The sequence below is a fragment of the Geotrypetes seraphini genome, chromosome 10, assembly GCF_902459505.1.
Source record: "Geotrypetes seraphini chromosome 10, aGeoSer1.1, whole genome shotgun sequence".
Classification (NCBI taxonomy): domain Eukaryota; kingdom Metazoa; phylum Chordata; class Amphibia; order Gymnophiona; family Dermophiidae; genus Geotrypetes; species Geotrypetes seraphini.
The window spans coordinates 144,105,348-144,120,454 of record NC_047093.1 but is presented as its reverse complement, the minus strand read 5'-3'; the positions used below and the strand labels follow the sequence as shown (position 1 = coordinate 144,120,454).

The 15,107-nt window shown below is 46.0% G+C and overlaps 1 protein-coding gene across 2 annotated transcripts in view; it reads right to left on the bottom strand.

Moving 5' to 3' along the window:
- The window catches only part of RUVBL2 (RuvB like AAA ATPase 2), a 64,534-nt gene that overhangs the window by 21,094 nt on the left and 28,333 nt on the right, over positions 1 to 15,107 (bottom strand). For both annotated transcript variants that reach the window (XM_033962006.1, XM_033962005.1), the window contains exons 6-7: positions 12,199 to 12,265; positions 11,980 to 12,086 (exon numbers count right to left, since the gene is read on the bottom strand). In XM_033962006.1, coding sequence (XP_033817897.1) covers positions 11,980 to 12,086; positions 12,199 to 12,265 — 174 coding nt within the window. The remainder of the gene's footprint in view (positions 1 to 11,979; positions 12,087 to 12,198; positions 12,266 to 15,107) is intronic.

Here is a 15,107-nt window from a genome sequence, read left to right as displayed (position 1 = left end):
CTTATAAAGATCTTCAAGCAAGTCTGCTTGCAAGGCTATCTGCTGCAGGGCTCTATCGGTGACATCACCCACCTGTTGAGAATATGCTGCCTGCTTTCCCTGGGATAGAGTAAGGGGTTTCCATGTTCCTGAGAAACGTTTGTTTTAAAACAGGACTCATGGGACGTCTCAAGGTTTCCTTGGGTGGATGAGGTAACTCCATGTCGGCCAAGTACTCAGGAGTGTATTTAGATTCAGTGTAGATTTAGCTGAAGAGCTTTACCCATATCAAAAACAAACCTTGCAAAAGTGGTGGACATTGATGTGGAGGGTTCCTCAGGAGAAGGAGACCGCGACTTGGGAGCCGCCGAATAAGATGGTGAAGCTTCTCTGGAATATTGAGAAGGCATCTCAGACTCTAGCGCCACAGTTACTGATGAAGTTCCACTGCATGTTAGAGGAGGAATCAGAGAGTGTTTGCGCTTCAGAAGCCTTGATGGAGAAGTCCCCGGAGTCCGAGGGACGGAGTGTCTCGAAGCAGATGGAGAAGGCCCCCTCACAGATGGTCTTGATGGAGGGGCCCTCGACCTTGAGGGGCCTCGAGGTAAAGCAGCAGGAGTAGAAGGCTTGTGAGACCGAGGTTTTTGTTTAGGCCTCGAAGGAGCCTCGACGGCCTTCAATAAACGAGGCATAGAAGACTCAGTACTATGAGGAGGTGAGTTCTTTTGTTTAAGAGAAGACTCCAGACTCCTCTTGGAAGCAAGGTGCCTCGAGGTCGAAGTGTGCTTCGAGTGGTGCCTCGATCGAGGTGCAGGAGACTCCGACCTGGAAGGAGGAGGTGAACAGTCACTGGAGGATAAGCGACGAGACTTATGAGGCTTGCCTCGAGGTGCTTCGACAGGAGGCTCAGGCTGGCTCGTAGGAAGCAAGGTCGAGGCAGGGACAAGTTGAGCCAAGACTGAGGTAATCTGAGTGGTCAAGATGGCTTTTAACATGTCCTCGAACATAGGCACCGAGACCAAGGGATCCAGCCTAGGAGGTGCATCAGTGCGCTCCAAGGAGGGCGACCTCGAAGATGAGTATTCCCTATGTTTGGAGGTACGCTTAGCTGGAGGTCTCGTAGAGGCTGACAGGATTGCACTCACTGCCTGGAATGCCTGCAACTTTGGCGGCTTCTTAGGAAGGGTACCTGAAGGAGAAACAGGAGACCATAGACGAGGCCTTTGAGGATGAGGGTATCGAGGTCTTATTTGAGGCGGCTATGGAGGTCATGGTCAAGGCCTTGTCCGCAGACTGCTCCATAGTGCCAAATAGTTGAAGAATTTTAGCATGGCATCTGCGAAGGGCTCGAGGTTGAAGAGTAGCACAGCGTGGTCAAGAATCAGCACAATGTTCTGGTCCCAAGCAGGCAATACACTAACGACGAGGGTCTCCTTTGTCCATTTGTTTGTTAATTCCTTCGAAGAAGTGCAATAAGTTCGTTAGGCACGATCTCTCCTTGCAGAAACCATGTTGGCTGGTTATCAGAAGTTCATTTCTTTCAAAATGTTCATCGATGTTTTCTTTTATCAGTGCTTCCACCATTTTCCCAAGAACCGAGGTCAGACTCACCGGTCTGTAGTTTCCCGGGTCACCTCCTGATCCCTTTTTAAAGATAGGCGTAATGTTGGCTATCTTCCAGTTCTCCGGGATCATGCCTGTTTTCAGGGATAGATTGCAAATTTGCTGCAGTAGTTCCGCTATCTCCTCCTTTAATTCCTTCAGAACCCTTGGATGGATTCCGTACGGACCTGGGGATTTGTCAGTTTTTAGTTTTTCTATCTGCCTGCGTACATCTTCAAGGCTCATTTCCATGGATGTTAATTTTTCTGCTTGATTTCCATTGAAGAATTGCTCAGGTTCTGGTATGTTGGATGTGTCTTCGTTTGTGAATACAGATGAAAAGAACATGTTAAGTCTTTCTGCCACTTCTTTCTCCTCCTTCACCTGTCTCCGTCGTCCAGCGGTCCCACCTCCTCCCTAGCCGGTTGCTTCCCTTTAACATATCTACAGAACGGTTTGAAATTTCGTGCTTCCCTGGCTAGCCTCTCTTCATACTCTCTTTTGGCTTTTTGAACCACTCGGTGACATTCTTTTTGATACTTCCTGTGCTCTTTCCAGTTCCCCTCAGTTTTGTCCTTTTTCCATTTCCTGAATGAGTTTCCAAGACTCCAGTCTATCCCGGGGTAGTTGAAGTCTCCCATAATAACCGTGTTACCGCTTTTGCATTCTCGCTTCATCTCGGCTTCCATTTCTTCATCGATATCTCCGGTTTGCCTGGGTGGACGATAGTATAGGCCCATCTTTATTTCAGGCCCTTTCCATCCCGGTATTTTAACCCATAGTGATTCCAGCTTGTTGGTCGTGTCTGCTGTGTCCATTTTTGTCGATTGTATGCTTTCTTTTATGTATAGGGCTATTCTAAACCTTTCTGTCCTGACCTGTCCTGGCAATAGTGCTGTATCCCATTTGTTTTCTTCATTCCACCACGTTTCAGAGACTCCAATGATGTCTATGTCCTCTGCATTGGCCATGGCTTCTAATTCCCCCATTATGTTTCTTAGGCTCCTTGCATTAGTATATATGCAATTTAGATCCTGGTATTTTCTTGTCTTCATTTCCTTTCCCAATGCTTCGGTCTTTAGTTTCTTCTCTTTTGTTACAATTCTTCTAACCTCCTCTTCTGGGTTAGTCGACTCCTGTAATTTGTCCATTGTTTCTTCCCAGCCTAGAGAGCTTACGCCACATAATCTAATCTAATCTAATCTAAATCTTAGGTTTGTATAATCCACCCCTGTTAATAAGAGCTGGGGCAAAGGCTCATTTTCCACCATCGTAAGCTCATGCAACCTGGTATGACAAGCGCTGGACACAAAAGAGACCACTGCAGCTGCTTTGATTTCCAAGGCCAACACCTCAAACTGTCTTTTAAGGACATACCCTTTAATATCACACTCTTTCACTTGGCAGGGACATTTGTTTGGTTACCTGTGCTACTATCGAATCTACCTTAGGTTGAGCGAAAATATGATGGCACTCATGCAGTCCTGCCTCTGATGTCAGAGGAGGGGCGGGACTGCGGCAGAGGAAACAGCTCCGAAGCGGTTTGCAAAGATCCCTAGCACCTTGATCTTGTCTGCAGGCTGTTCCTATAAGGTAAACGGTGCAGGAAGGTCAGGAGGGAAACAGGACACCAGTGGGAGGCCAGAGGGGAACACGCAAGCCTTCAGGGGGTGGGTGGGAAAATGTGAGCAGTCCTTCGGGGTGGGGGGGTGGGACAGGCCTTCAGGGGTGGGATGCAGGCCTTTAAGGGGAGGGACAAGCCTTCAATGGGGGAAAGGCTTTCAAGGGAGGGAGACAGGCCTTCAAAGGGGAGAGACAGGCCTTCAAAGGGGGGGGGGAGAGACAGGCCTTCAGGGATGGTGGCACATGCCTTCAGGGGGGACAGACCTTCAGGGGAGGGGGGCCCTGGTGTAGAAGTATACGTAGGGAGGGAGGGAAGGGGGTTCAAAGAGACATGCATATGCCGGACTTTGGGGGGGGGAAGAAATAATGGGTATAAAAATAGAGGAGAGGGAGATTTGATGGACAATGGAATTTAGGGAGGGAAGGAACAGAAAAGGAGAGAAGTTGGACACAAGGGATGGTGTGGAGGGGGCATAGAGATACTGGATAGGAGGGTTGTTGGGAAGAGAAAGGGAGAGATGGTGGACTCTGGGGTGGTGGGGAAGGAGAGAGAGATGCTGGATGAAAGGGTAGTTGAGAAAAGGTGAATCTGTGGATGGAGACAAAAAAAAGGAAAGATACCAGACCTCCGGGGGAGGGAAGGGAAACAGAAGAGGAGGACAGAGATGGCAGATGAATGGTTAGCACGGAGAAAGAAGGAGACCCTGGCAAGCAAGTTATCAGAAGACAACCAGAGCCTGGGATCAACAAGATCTGAATATTGATCAGACAACAAAAGGTAGAAAAACTAATTTTATTTTCTGTTTTGTGATTACAATATGTCAGATTTGAAAAGTATATCCTGCCAGAGCTGGTGTTAAACCGTGAGCTAGAAAAGGAAAAGTCCTTTTTGTTTCTTTATTTTGTTTACACCACAGCGCCAGTGTGGTTAGGAGAAGCCAAAGGGGGTGAAGAAGCTTTAAAATAAACCCACCAGGATGTTTGAAAAAAGACACCCAATTGGGCAGGAAAATCGAATCGAAAAACCAAGTCAACAGGCTGAATCAAATCAAATTTTTTTTTCCTGAATCGGGCAGCACTACCCCCAGCTGCCTGAAAATAGGCTCTGCACAAAGCAAAAATTAAATCAGGGGAAAATCCCCCCTGGGGGTCCCTTGTGACTCCCTGCCACAGCAGAGGACCCAACAGAAACCTGCCCCTGCTTTTCCAATACAGGGGGAAGGTCACCTGAGGTTGCAGACAAAATGGAGGGACCTGCTTGTAAAAATAGCGAAGTTCCTGCCAAAAATAACCCCTCCAGGGCCTGTAGCGGCTGGGAAGCCTGGACTGTCTCAGCCGCTAAAGCAGGCAAGCTGGCATATGCTGTTAAAGAAACATCTGAGAGGGAGACCCCAGCCAAACCGGCGGTAAGGGAATCCTTTTTACCCTTACTGTCGGCAGCTGAGGAAATCCCTCCATGGGTGATGGGGAATACTGGGCTTCCCCACTGCTCCCTGCTGACTCGCAAAGCACTAGCAACGGGGAGCCCTGGATGCCTGCAGATGCTGCCAGCAAGGCTCTTCCACCGCACCAGCCTGTACATCGCTTGCACAGGCCGGCCGCGTGTGCCTCGTGTCTGGAGCACAATGAGCACTTTTTCCCTTGTAAAGTGCTCATTGCTCCATATGCGACCTAGCTAAAAGGAAAGTGCTGGTTAGTTGAAAAATACAGCAAATTTAAAGGGAACGCAACCCTTCAGACTGGCGCTTGGCTTGGAGCAAGGCTTACTGCTGAGGCACCTTTAAAAAAAATGTTGGGGGAATGGAGAAAAGGGGGGGAGGGACCCAGCACGAGACCCACCGGGTGTGACACCCCTGAGGTTGGACAGACCCCCAAATGGGGCTCACCCAAGTTCAGTCCAGAACAAAAATGGGGACCAGGATCCCTAAACAAATTCTAACAGCCCTTCCAAGGGAGATGGGTACAGCTCCTCACACCTGCTGGAGACTGAAAGAAGACTGTTAGGAATAGGGAAAGGCACCTATTATATACTATTCCAGAGTTTTGTTTCAGTCTCCACCTGCTGGTCATGATGAGATATATGCCCGCTTGTAAGATTCCTATGACGGTCTGGAGAGTTGCTGAAGAAACCTGGAAAATCCAAGATGGCCACCGCAGCAGCATTCTGGCACCAAAAAACAGCTCAGAAACTGTTTTATTAAAAACAAAAAGCTCAGGAAATAAAATTATTTTCGAGATGGGGAACCCTAAATGAAGGAGCAAAAATCTTTAAAACTAACTTTTTCAGATTCCTCCTCCTCCCCCCTCCCAATTTTCCCCAAAGCTGTGGATGTGCTGCAGCCTATCTCAGCTCTAAAAGTTGAGAGAAGAAATCACTGCCTCAATGGAAATGTTTTCCAAATGTTGAAATCTTTGGGCTGCCAGTCAGAACGAAGTCTAACTGATCCTCATACCCTGCAGACCTGCGCACTTTAAAGGGGGAGGTGAAACACAGCCGGTACCCCATGCGAATGCCCAACAGCCTGCGCTCAAGCCCCTGCAACCCAATAGGCGAGAAAATCTTCTAGGGGAACGAGTCCCCAAGCTCCACAAAAGTTTCTGCAGACTGGCTAACAGGAACCACATCCTGTCAGCTGCAGACCTCAGTCAATCTGCTTCTTCTCCACACAGGCAGAGCTTTCCTCTGATCTGGGGAGCTCTGAGCACCAAAAGCTGCCAAAAACTGCAAACCACCTCCTCCCCCAAAAAAGAAATAAACAGAGCAGATCAGACAGACTCCTTATGGCTCACATGTAAAAGGAAATACTGAAGGGAGCAGCAAAGCCCTCTAGTGAAGGAGGAGTTCAAAAGCTTGAGTAGATTCCTTCTGCACAGTAGAGAATGACATGGGGACAAATTTTTCCCCATCCCCACGGGAACTCATTTTCCCATCCTTTCTCTGTGAGTTATTTTCCTGTCTCTGCCCCATTCCTGCAAGCTCTGTCCTTGTCTGCACAAGGCTCAAACACTAAAATCTTAAGTGTTCGAGGCTTGTGCAGTTCAGGCAGAGTTTGCAGAAATGGGGCAAATTTGCAGAAATGGGGCAAAGACAGGTTCAGCAACAAAACTAAGAGGGACAGGAAAATTGATTTCTTGTGGAGACAGGGAAAAATTTTTCCGTGTCATTCTCTACTTCATAGCTCATGTGCATGGGGAGATTACCCTACAGTTAGAATGACACACCTATAGCACTAGAATGCACAGTTACTTACCATAACAGGTATTATCTGGGACAGCAGGCAGATATTCTCACATATGGGTGACGTTATCCATGGAGCCCCGGTATGGACAGTATTAAAAGTGTACTGTCACTTTAAGTTTTAAGAAACTTTGTGACTGCCCGCACCACACATGCTTGAGAGCCTTCCCGCCCGACATAGGCTCATGGGACCTCAGTTCTGTGAGCAAGCTAAGAAGCCAACCAGGGAAGGTGGGTGGGTTGTGAGAATATCTGCCTGCTGTCCCGTATAACACCTGTTATGGTAAGTTAACTGTGTTTTATACTAGGACTAGTAGGCAGCATATTCCTGGAAAATCCTGGAGATATGTTTCGAGGAGAACGATGTCTCCGGGAAAAGTGGTGAAGAAAACAGTAATGGTGACTGTGGAACCCTTGAGCTCATAAAGTTGCTGCCAGAACTACTTGTTGAACACTCAGAGAGGAGGCTAGGCCGAAGGGCAGAACTTTGTAGTAAAATGTTGATGGGCTCTTCAAAACCATAGAAACTTTCCATGAGCAGAAGTGATATATGGGTATAATTCTCTGTTATATGTAGAGATCATAGGTAATCGTTTTGAGATATAAACTTCCCAGAAATAAGATTTAAAAGTTTCTTGAACTAGAAATTTGGACATAGATTCCGTCATCTTCGGAATAAGAAATACCCGAAGTAGAACCCCTGATTTTTCAGAGAAGGGGGGCTTCTCAAAAAATCTAATTGGCTACCGGTGGCACATTGAATAACAAGATATGTCTACTAACCCTTAAATCAATACTTTACAAATCTCCTTCCTTTATTGACAAGGAGTCTTAATACCCTATGCCCCCACCTGATCACTTAGATCTAATGATCAACATTTGCAGTCCCCTCTCTTAAATCCATTAACATACGGACAATATATTTTTTCAGTTGTCGCTCCACAATTGTGGAGCTCCCTTCCAATACACATAAGGGAAGAACATCTCATTGATAAGTTTAAAAGCAAGTTAAAATGCTTTCTTTTTAAAGATGCTTTTGACTGCTAGCTTTTTATATAGTTAAGTCATGCCTTTTAATTCCAACTTTTGATATTTTCTTATTTATTTATTTATTTATTTTTAATCCCTCCCTATTGTTATATCTGTTACCCGTCTCTTACTATCATACATAAGAACATAAGCAGTGCCTCCGCCGGGTCAGACCATAGGTCCATCCTGCCTGGCAGTCCGCTCCCACGGCGGCCCAAACAGGTCACGACCTGTCTGAATCACCAGAAGGGGCCCCCTTGCCACCTTGGTTTCTCATTGAAGTCCTATCTTCCCATCGTAGTCCTAACCCTCCGGTCTTGCACATGCACGACTTGTTGGGTTTCTATACTTATTACCTGGTTAGCTTTCTGTACCTGTGTTACATCCCAGCACCTCTCTCAGTATCCCACGATCCCTTTATCCCTCAGGAATCCGTCCAATCCCTGTTTGAATCCCTGTACCGTACTCTACCTGATCACTTCCTCCGGTAGCGCATTCCAAGTGTCCACGACCCTTTGGGTGAAAAAAAACTTCCTTGCATTTGTTTTGAACCTATCTCCCTTCAGTTTCTCTGAATGCCCCCTCGTACTTGTTGTCCCCTTCAGTCTGAAGAATCTGTCCCTATCCACCCTCTCTATGCCCCTCATGATCTTGAAGGTCTCTATCATATCTCCCCTGAGCCTCCTTTTTTCCAGAGAGAAGAGCCCCAGCCTATCCAACCTCTCGGCGTATGGGCAGTGTTCCAGCCCTTTTACCAGTTTCGTTGCTCTCCTTTGGACTCTCTCAAGTACCGCCATGTCCTTCTTGAGGTGTGGCGACCAATACTGAACGCAGTATTCCAGATGTGGACGCACCATCGCTCGATACAATGGCATGATGACTTCCCGCGTCCTGGTTGTTATGCCCCTCTTTATGATGCCCAGCATCCTGTTGGCTTTTTTCGAGGCTGCTGCGCACTGTGCAGATGGCTTCAGTGATGCATCCACCAGCACACCCAAGTCTCTCTCAAGTCTGCTGTCTCCCAACAATGCCCCCCCCCCCAATTTGTAGTTGAACAACGGGTTCTTTTTCCCTATATGCATGACCTTGCATTTTTCCACGTTAAAGCGCATTTGCCATTTGTTTGCCCAGTCTTCCAGCTTGTCCAGGTCCCTTTGCAGGTCCTCACACTCCTCCCTGGACCTAACTCTACCGCACAGTTTGGTATCGTCTGCAAATTTTATAACCTCGCACTTTGCCTCCTTTTCCAGGTCATTGATAAATATGTTGAAGTGTAACGGCCCCAGCACCGATCCCTGTGGCACACCGCTCGTGACTCCCCGCCAGTCAGAATATTGGCCCTTCACTCCGACCCTCTGCAGTCTACCCGACAACCAGTGCTTGATCCATCTGTGCACATCCCCTCCCACCCCGTGGTTCCACAGCTTCCTAAGCAGCCTTTCATGTGGCACCTTGTCGAAAGCCTTTTGAAAATCGAGGTAAATGATGTCTATGGGTTCCCCATTGTCCACCCGACTGCTTATTCCCTCAAAGAAGTACAGAAGGTTCGTTAGGCACGACCTTCCCTTACAGAATCCGTGCTGGCTTGTTCTCAGTAGGCCATTCCTCTCGATGTGCTCGCAAATGCCGTCCTTGATCATAGCTTCCACCATCTTCCTTATAATTGAAGTCAGGCTCACCGGCCTGTAATTCCCGGGGTCACCCCTCGATCCCTTCTTGAAGATAGGTGTGACATTCGCCAATTTCCAGTCCTCTGGTACCTCACCAGTTTTCAAGGATAGGTTGCAAACATGCTGGATTGTGCCCGCTATTTCTTGTCTTAGTTCCTTCAGAACCCTTGGGTGGATCCCATCCGGGCCCGGTGATTTACCGCATTTTAACCTGTCTATCTGTTTGAGGACATCCTCCTTACTTACCTCTATGTGCTCCAATTTTTCGGCCTGTTCCCCACTCATGAGCTCCTCTGAGTCCGGTATATTAGATGTGTCTTCGCTCGTGAAAACCGACGAGAAGAATGTGTTCAACCTCTCAGCTACCTCTTTATCCTCCTTAATCACTCCCTTCCTATCCCCATCGTCCAACGGCCCCACCTCCTCTCTCGCTGGTCGCTTCCCCTTTACGTAACTGAAGAATGCCTTGAAGTTTTTCGCCTCCCTGGCCAGCCCCTCTTCGTATTCCCCTTTCGCTTTTCTAACCTCTTGGTGGCATTCCTTTTGGCATTTCCTGTGCACCTGGTGATTTTCCTCCGTTGGATACTTTTTCCATCTCCGGAAGGATACTTTTTTGTCATTTATTGCCCTCTTTACTTCAGTTGACTTCCAAACCGGGTCCTTTGATCGCTTGTTCTTGCAGCCTTTCCTGAAACCGGGGACGTACATTCTTTGTGCTTCCTGCAGGGTGTCCCTGAATAGGGTCCAGGCGCTTCCCACAGTCTCCATCCTAAAGATGTTTCTGAGCTTCCTCCCCACCATTTCCCTCATAGCAACATAGTTCCCTTTCTTGAAGTTGAGCGCAGTTGTTGCGGTCCTCCTTACTATGTGTGTCCCCCTTTCTAATGTGAATCTGATCGTGTTGTATTTCTTCCCCCCTCTTAATAATAATAACAGTTTATTTACCGCAATACCGTGAAGTTCTATGGCCCTGTTTATGTTAAGTGTTGTATTGAAGCCTTGGTTTTGTACTTTTGATATATTAATTTTAGACTTGTTCATCGCTTTGTATTACAATTAAGCAATTCATCAAATTTTAAATAAACTTGAAACTTAATGATTGATGTTGGTCTATCAAATCCTGGAGAACAGATTCTGTAAATAGAATCTAGTTGTCTTGGAGCTACCATGATAGATAAAGGTGTTTCCTAATTTTTAAGAAGTGTCTCTTTAAAAATGTAATGTAACATTAACTTGAGGAGCTCTTTGGGAGGCTCAGTAGTGTCAGCTTCCACCGAGATAGGTAGGTCTTTGCCCATCTGTCTAATATATCTGTTAAAGGAAATTCTGCTGGAGAAAATCATCTTCTGGGAGGCGTTTTCCATGGCGACGGTTCTGAAGGTATAGTCAGGTATAGTCATAGTCAGATAAAATTAGTGCACACTTTGAATCAGATCGTGAATCAAGAGAAAAATCCTGGAGATATGTGTTGAGGGGAACGATGTCTCCGGGAAAATTTACATTGTCTTTGGTATCGAACCTAGAAAGCCGATGATGAGAATCGATGAGTATCCCTTTTTTGCTTCGAAGCACGAGATTTACGCAATGAGGACCAATGATGTCTTGGCATTGAACGTTGTGGCGAAGAAGGAGCGTTGATGCTTCGAGGTAGTGGATCGATGTTTCGATGGAAGACGTCGATGAGATGAGCTAGAACCTCAATGCGAAGATCGATGCCTGGAGGAAATTGTCACCTAGATGAGGCATGACGATGTCTCTCAGAAGATCCATGAGAATTAGCCCGATGCTTTGATGGAGAGCTGACATCAGTACCTTGAGGCCTCGTAGTGCTATGCTTAGGCTGGGCCAGTACCGAGAGAGTTGATGTTAGCACCGGTATGTAGTGTAATTTTAACATATTACTGAGCCCTCTCTGGAAGAACTCATTGAGTTTCTCCCTGAAAGTATGCACTGGTACTGATGGCTTATCAGCATGTACCATTGGTGCGGCAAGTTGTCTCAGAGTGGATGACCTCGATGAGGATGCACACCATGAAGGAGAGACAACCTGCAAAGCTGGAGAACAATGGCATCAGTGTTTGGTCTGCATCAAGAAACTTGATGCTGTTGTGAGACCTTCAACGCTTGCTGAGAAGTGAATGGCTTCTTAGCTGGCTTCCCCGATGCTATATGTTCTTGCGATATTGACGTCGATGCAGGAGTTTTTGATGTCGAAAACTCCAAAGATTTGGCAGAGCCGAAGAGCTTCTCCTGATGAATGTGAAGGGCCTGGTGAGGGTTGGTGATAGAAAAGGCCACTGGCACCTACAGCGAGATTAAATCAATGTTTAAACTAAAGAGAGAGACCCGCCGAGGAAAGAACCCTGAGGCCTGAGTTTCAAGAAAAAAGACAAAAATATATATTTATAGGGTGTTTTTTTAAGTAGTAGAAAGAAAATAAGAACTATACTGAAGGCAAAAAGAAAAGTAAGAAAAAATGTGAAAGTGGGAAGGCAATGCAGACTGAACGGAGTCCAGTCAAAAAGTACTTCATTGCTCCGTGGAAAACAAAGAACGGAGGTACAGCGAACCTATATCGGGCGGGAAGGCACTCGTGCATGCTTGGTGCAGGCAGTCGCGAAGTATCTTAAAACTTAGTGACAGTACACTTTTAATACTGTCCATTCCGGGGATCTGTGGATGATGTCACCCACATGTGAGAATATGCTGCATGCTTGTCCTAGGATAAGTTAAATGATCAGGTTAAGGGGGAAGCTAGATATACAAACACTGTACCGGCTCAGATTGAGTTTCTCCATTACCCAACCTTTATCACCCTCCACCATGTTTCTCTCTTACCCAGCCTGCACTTTCTCCTTAGTAAGTGACTCAATCATTTTGGTTCCCAAATCATAAATAGTTTCCATCTCTGTAGTTTTTAATGTCAGCTTTCCCACTTTACAGCCCTGTGAAACGTGACAAAATAGGAGAGGAAGAGCACAGTTTATTAACACAATAACTTAGCCACTAAAAGCCCAATTCCCCTCTCCCCCTCTCAGAATGAAAGTAGTCACTTACAGTTCCTGTAGCAGGTCTATCAATCTGAACCTCAACAACTTCTCCTTCAATGATTTCAGTCTCTTCTCTGGAAAACAAGAAAAATGCACAGAGCTGAATTCCTGAACTGGTGGTGACTGGGACTTTGTCCTGGGTTTCCTATTTTAAAATCGGCTTCTGGTGCTGTCTTGAAGGAAAGATAGGAACAATCATGGTCAGAGAACATGTTTTCCGCTCTCCTGAACCAGTCTATAAAACCCTCTCCACCTCCATTCTTTGTCCTGGACTAGTGCTTAAACTGAACAGAGGAAGTATACCTCATAGCTAAATCCAATCTCCTTATATGTATTTGAAATGGTTGTGTTGAAGGTTCTGTTGGATTTTTTTTTTTCTGTGAAAACGACTAACCCAATATACTTGGAAGAAGTGCAATCATACAGAAAAGTAGATATAAAACATTAGTAAACATCTGTGTAGGATTGTTTAAATCTGACTGGAATTGTGAGAAGGTCTCTTTATGGCGAGTCTGTTCACCAATACAAATGTTTTTAGTAAGAGATTATTTCCAAGTAATTTTGAATTCCTCATATGAAGCTGCCCTTAAGCCCTGCTGTCAGTTTTGACAATTTTAGGCCCAAGCATGTTTTGCAAGTGGAGAACCAGTCCATTGATGCCGTCAGGCATATAAACTTCAATATCTTTTAGCTCTAATAGAGTGATAGCTGTGTTAGTCTGGAAAATAAAGATAAGTCTGTCCAATAGAAAAAGTAATACTTTTTTTGACTAACTTTCAAACGCCTAAACTTCCTCAGGTCAGGAGAGTGTAAGCAAAGGATGACAATATCAGAATATTTAAATGAAACATAAAACCAGTTCAGTGATCATCTTAAGGGAAGAAGTAGTACAGGAAGGCAAGGAGAAACAGGGACAAAACTGAACAGATGACAAAGCTGAACAGGAGAAGATTAGGTTCTTACTTCGATAATCTTCTTTCCAGTATAAAGGAACAGGAGTCCTGACCAGTGGGTTATTCTCCTTTACCCATGAGTTTTGCTAAAGGAATCATCCACAGCTGATTAACCATTCCCCTTAACCTTATCCATGATGTCTGTCTTGCCTGTTTAGACTATAAGCTCTTTTGAGCAGGGACTGTTTTCTTACTCTTTGTGAATCTGTACAGCGCTGGGTACATCTGGTAGTGCTTTAGAAATAATAGTAGTAGTAGTAGCAGCAGCTTTTCAGCTCCACCTCCTTGTGTCAATGAACAGTGCTCCATCTCCTCAGTTTGTACCAAAGCAAGTGATTACCTCTAAAAGAGGAGAAATAACATGGAAGACACAGGAAACTCCCTGACCACGTCAAGCCTTTTCTGTTCTGCAACAAAGGCAAATAATTAAACCCCATGAAACTTAATATAAGGTGAAACCAAAGAAGCCACCTACCTGAGTGCAACGAGCACTAACATTTATACAGCTGCTATAGACTAACTCTTTCACAGACTTTGCCATAGTGAACTATTGAATCACTTATTGTAACTGAAAGCCAAATAAGGAGAAATTAGGTTCTTACTTTCTAATTTACTTTCTTTTAGCTTCTCCAAACCGGTAGAGGTTAATCTTACAAGTGGAGTATATATCTCATCATGACCAGCAGGTGGAGGCTGAAACAAAACTGTGGAATAGTCTGCCGAATAGCCAAGCAGAACTAAGAACTAGAAACATAAATAAATAATACTCCGAACAGGAGTAATAACTAACATATCCAAATGCTGTTGGAAAATGCAGAGGAGAGATCCCAGAAAGAAAATGTCCCCACAGCTCGCCAGCTAAGCCACAGCCGCTGTTCTTCAATTCTCCCTGGCCCTAGAAAAATACTAGAACCCGCAGCAAAAAACAAAAACTACCCGCGCAACAGCCACAACAACATGACAATAAACAGGGTGGGGACCTCTACCGGTCTGGAGAAGCTAAAAGAAAGTAAATTAGCAGGTAAGAACCTAATTTCTCCTTCATTAGCACTCTTCAGTCTGGAAGAGATTAATCTTACAAGTGGGATGTACCAAAGCAGTCACCATCATGGGTGGGACCCCCGAAGGGCTGACACCAGAACACGCTCACTGAACACCGCGTCTCGACACACCTGCATGTCTACCTGGTAGTGTCTGACAAATGAATGCAAGGAAGACCAAACCGCAGCCTTACAAATGTCCACTGGAGACACAAGCGAAGACTCAGCCCAAGAAGCTGCCTGACCCCTAGTGGAATGAGCTTGGAGAAATTCTGGAACATGTTTCTTCCTCAGAAGATAAGCGGAAGCAATAGTTTCCTTGATCCAGTGCGCAATAGTAGCCTTAGAAGCGCCATCTCCCTTACAAGGACCCGCTAGAAGGACAAAGAGATGATCTGATTTCCGGATCTCCTGGGTCCTCTGCGAAGAACTCGATCAACATCCAACTTGCGCAACTGCTTCTGCTCAGATCTCTCCCGACTACCCAACACCGAGAGGATCACTACCTGATTGACATGAAAAGGAAAAACTACCTTTGGCAGAAAGGAAGGAACAGGCCTCAAGACAATCAATTGTCACATGCTAGATCCCGGAGAGTGGTGTCTAAGCCCTGTGGCCTTTCAGTTGATAGTGCAGTCTTGGGGTCAGCCCCTAATAGACCTGAAAGCCACGAGTGTCAACACCAAAATGCCCCGCTTCTTCAGTCGTCACAGAGACTGTCTGGAAGAGAGTCTGGATGCTCTGGTTCAACCATGGCTAACGAAGGGGCTGTTGTATGAGTTCCCTCCGTGGCCATTAACGGGCAGAGTTCTTCTCTGCATAATCCGCCATCCGGGTCTTGGGGTTCTGATGGCTCCAGATTGGCCTCAACGTCCATGGTATGCGGATCTGGTGAGGCATCTGGTGGCGGATCCTCTTCCTCT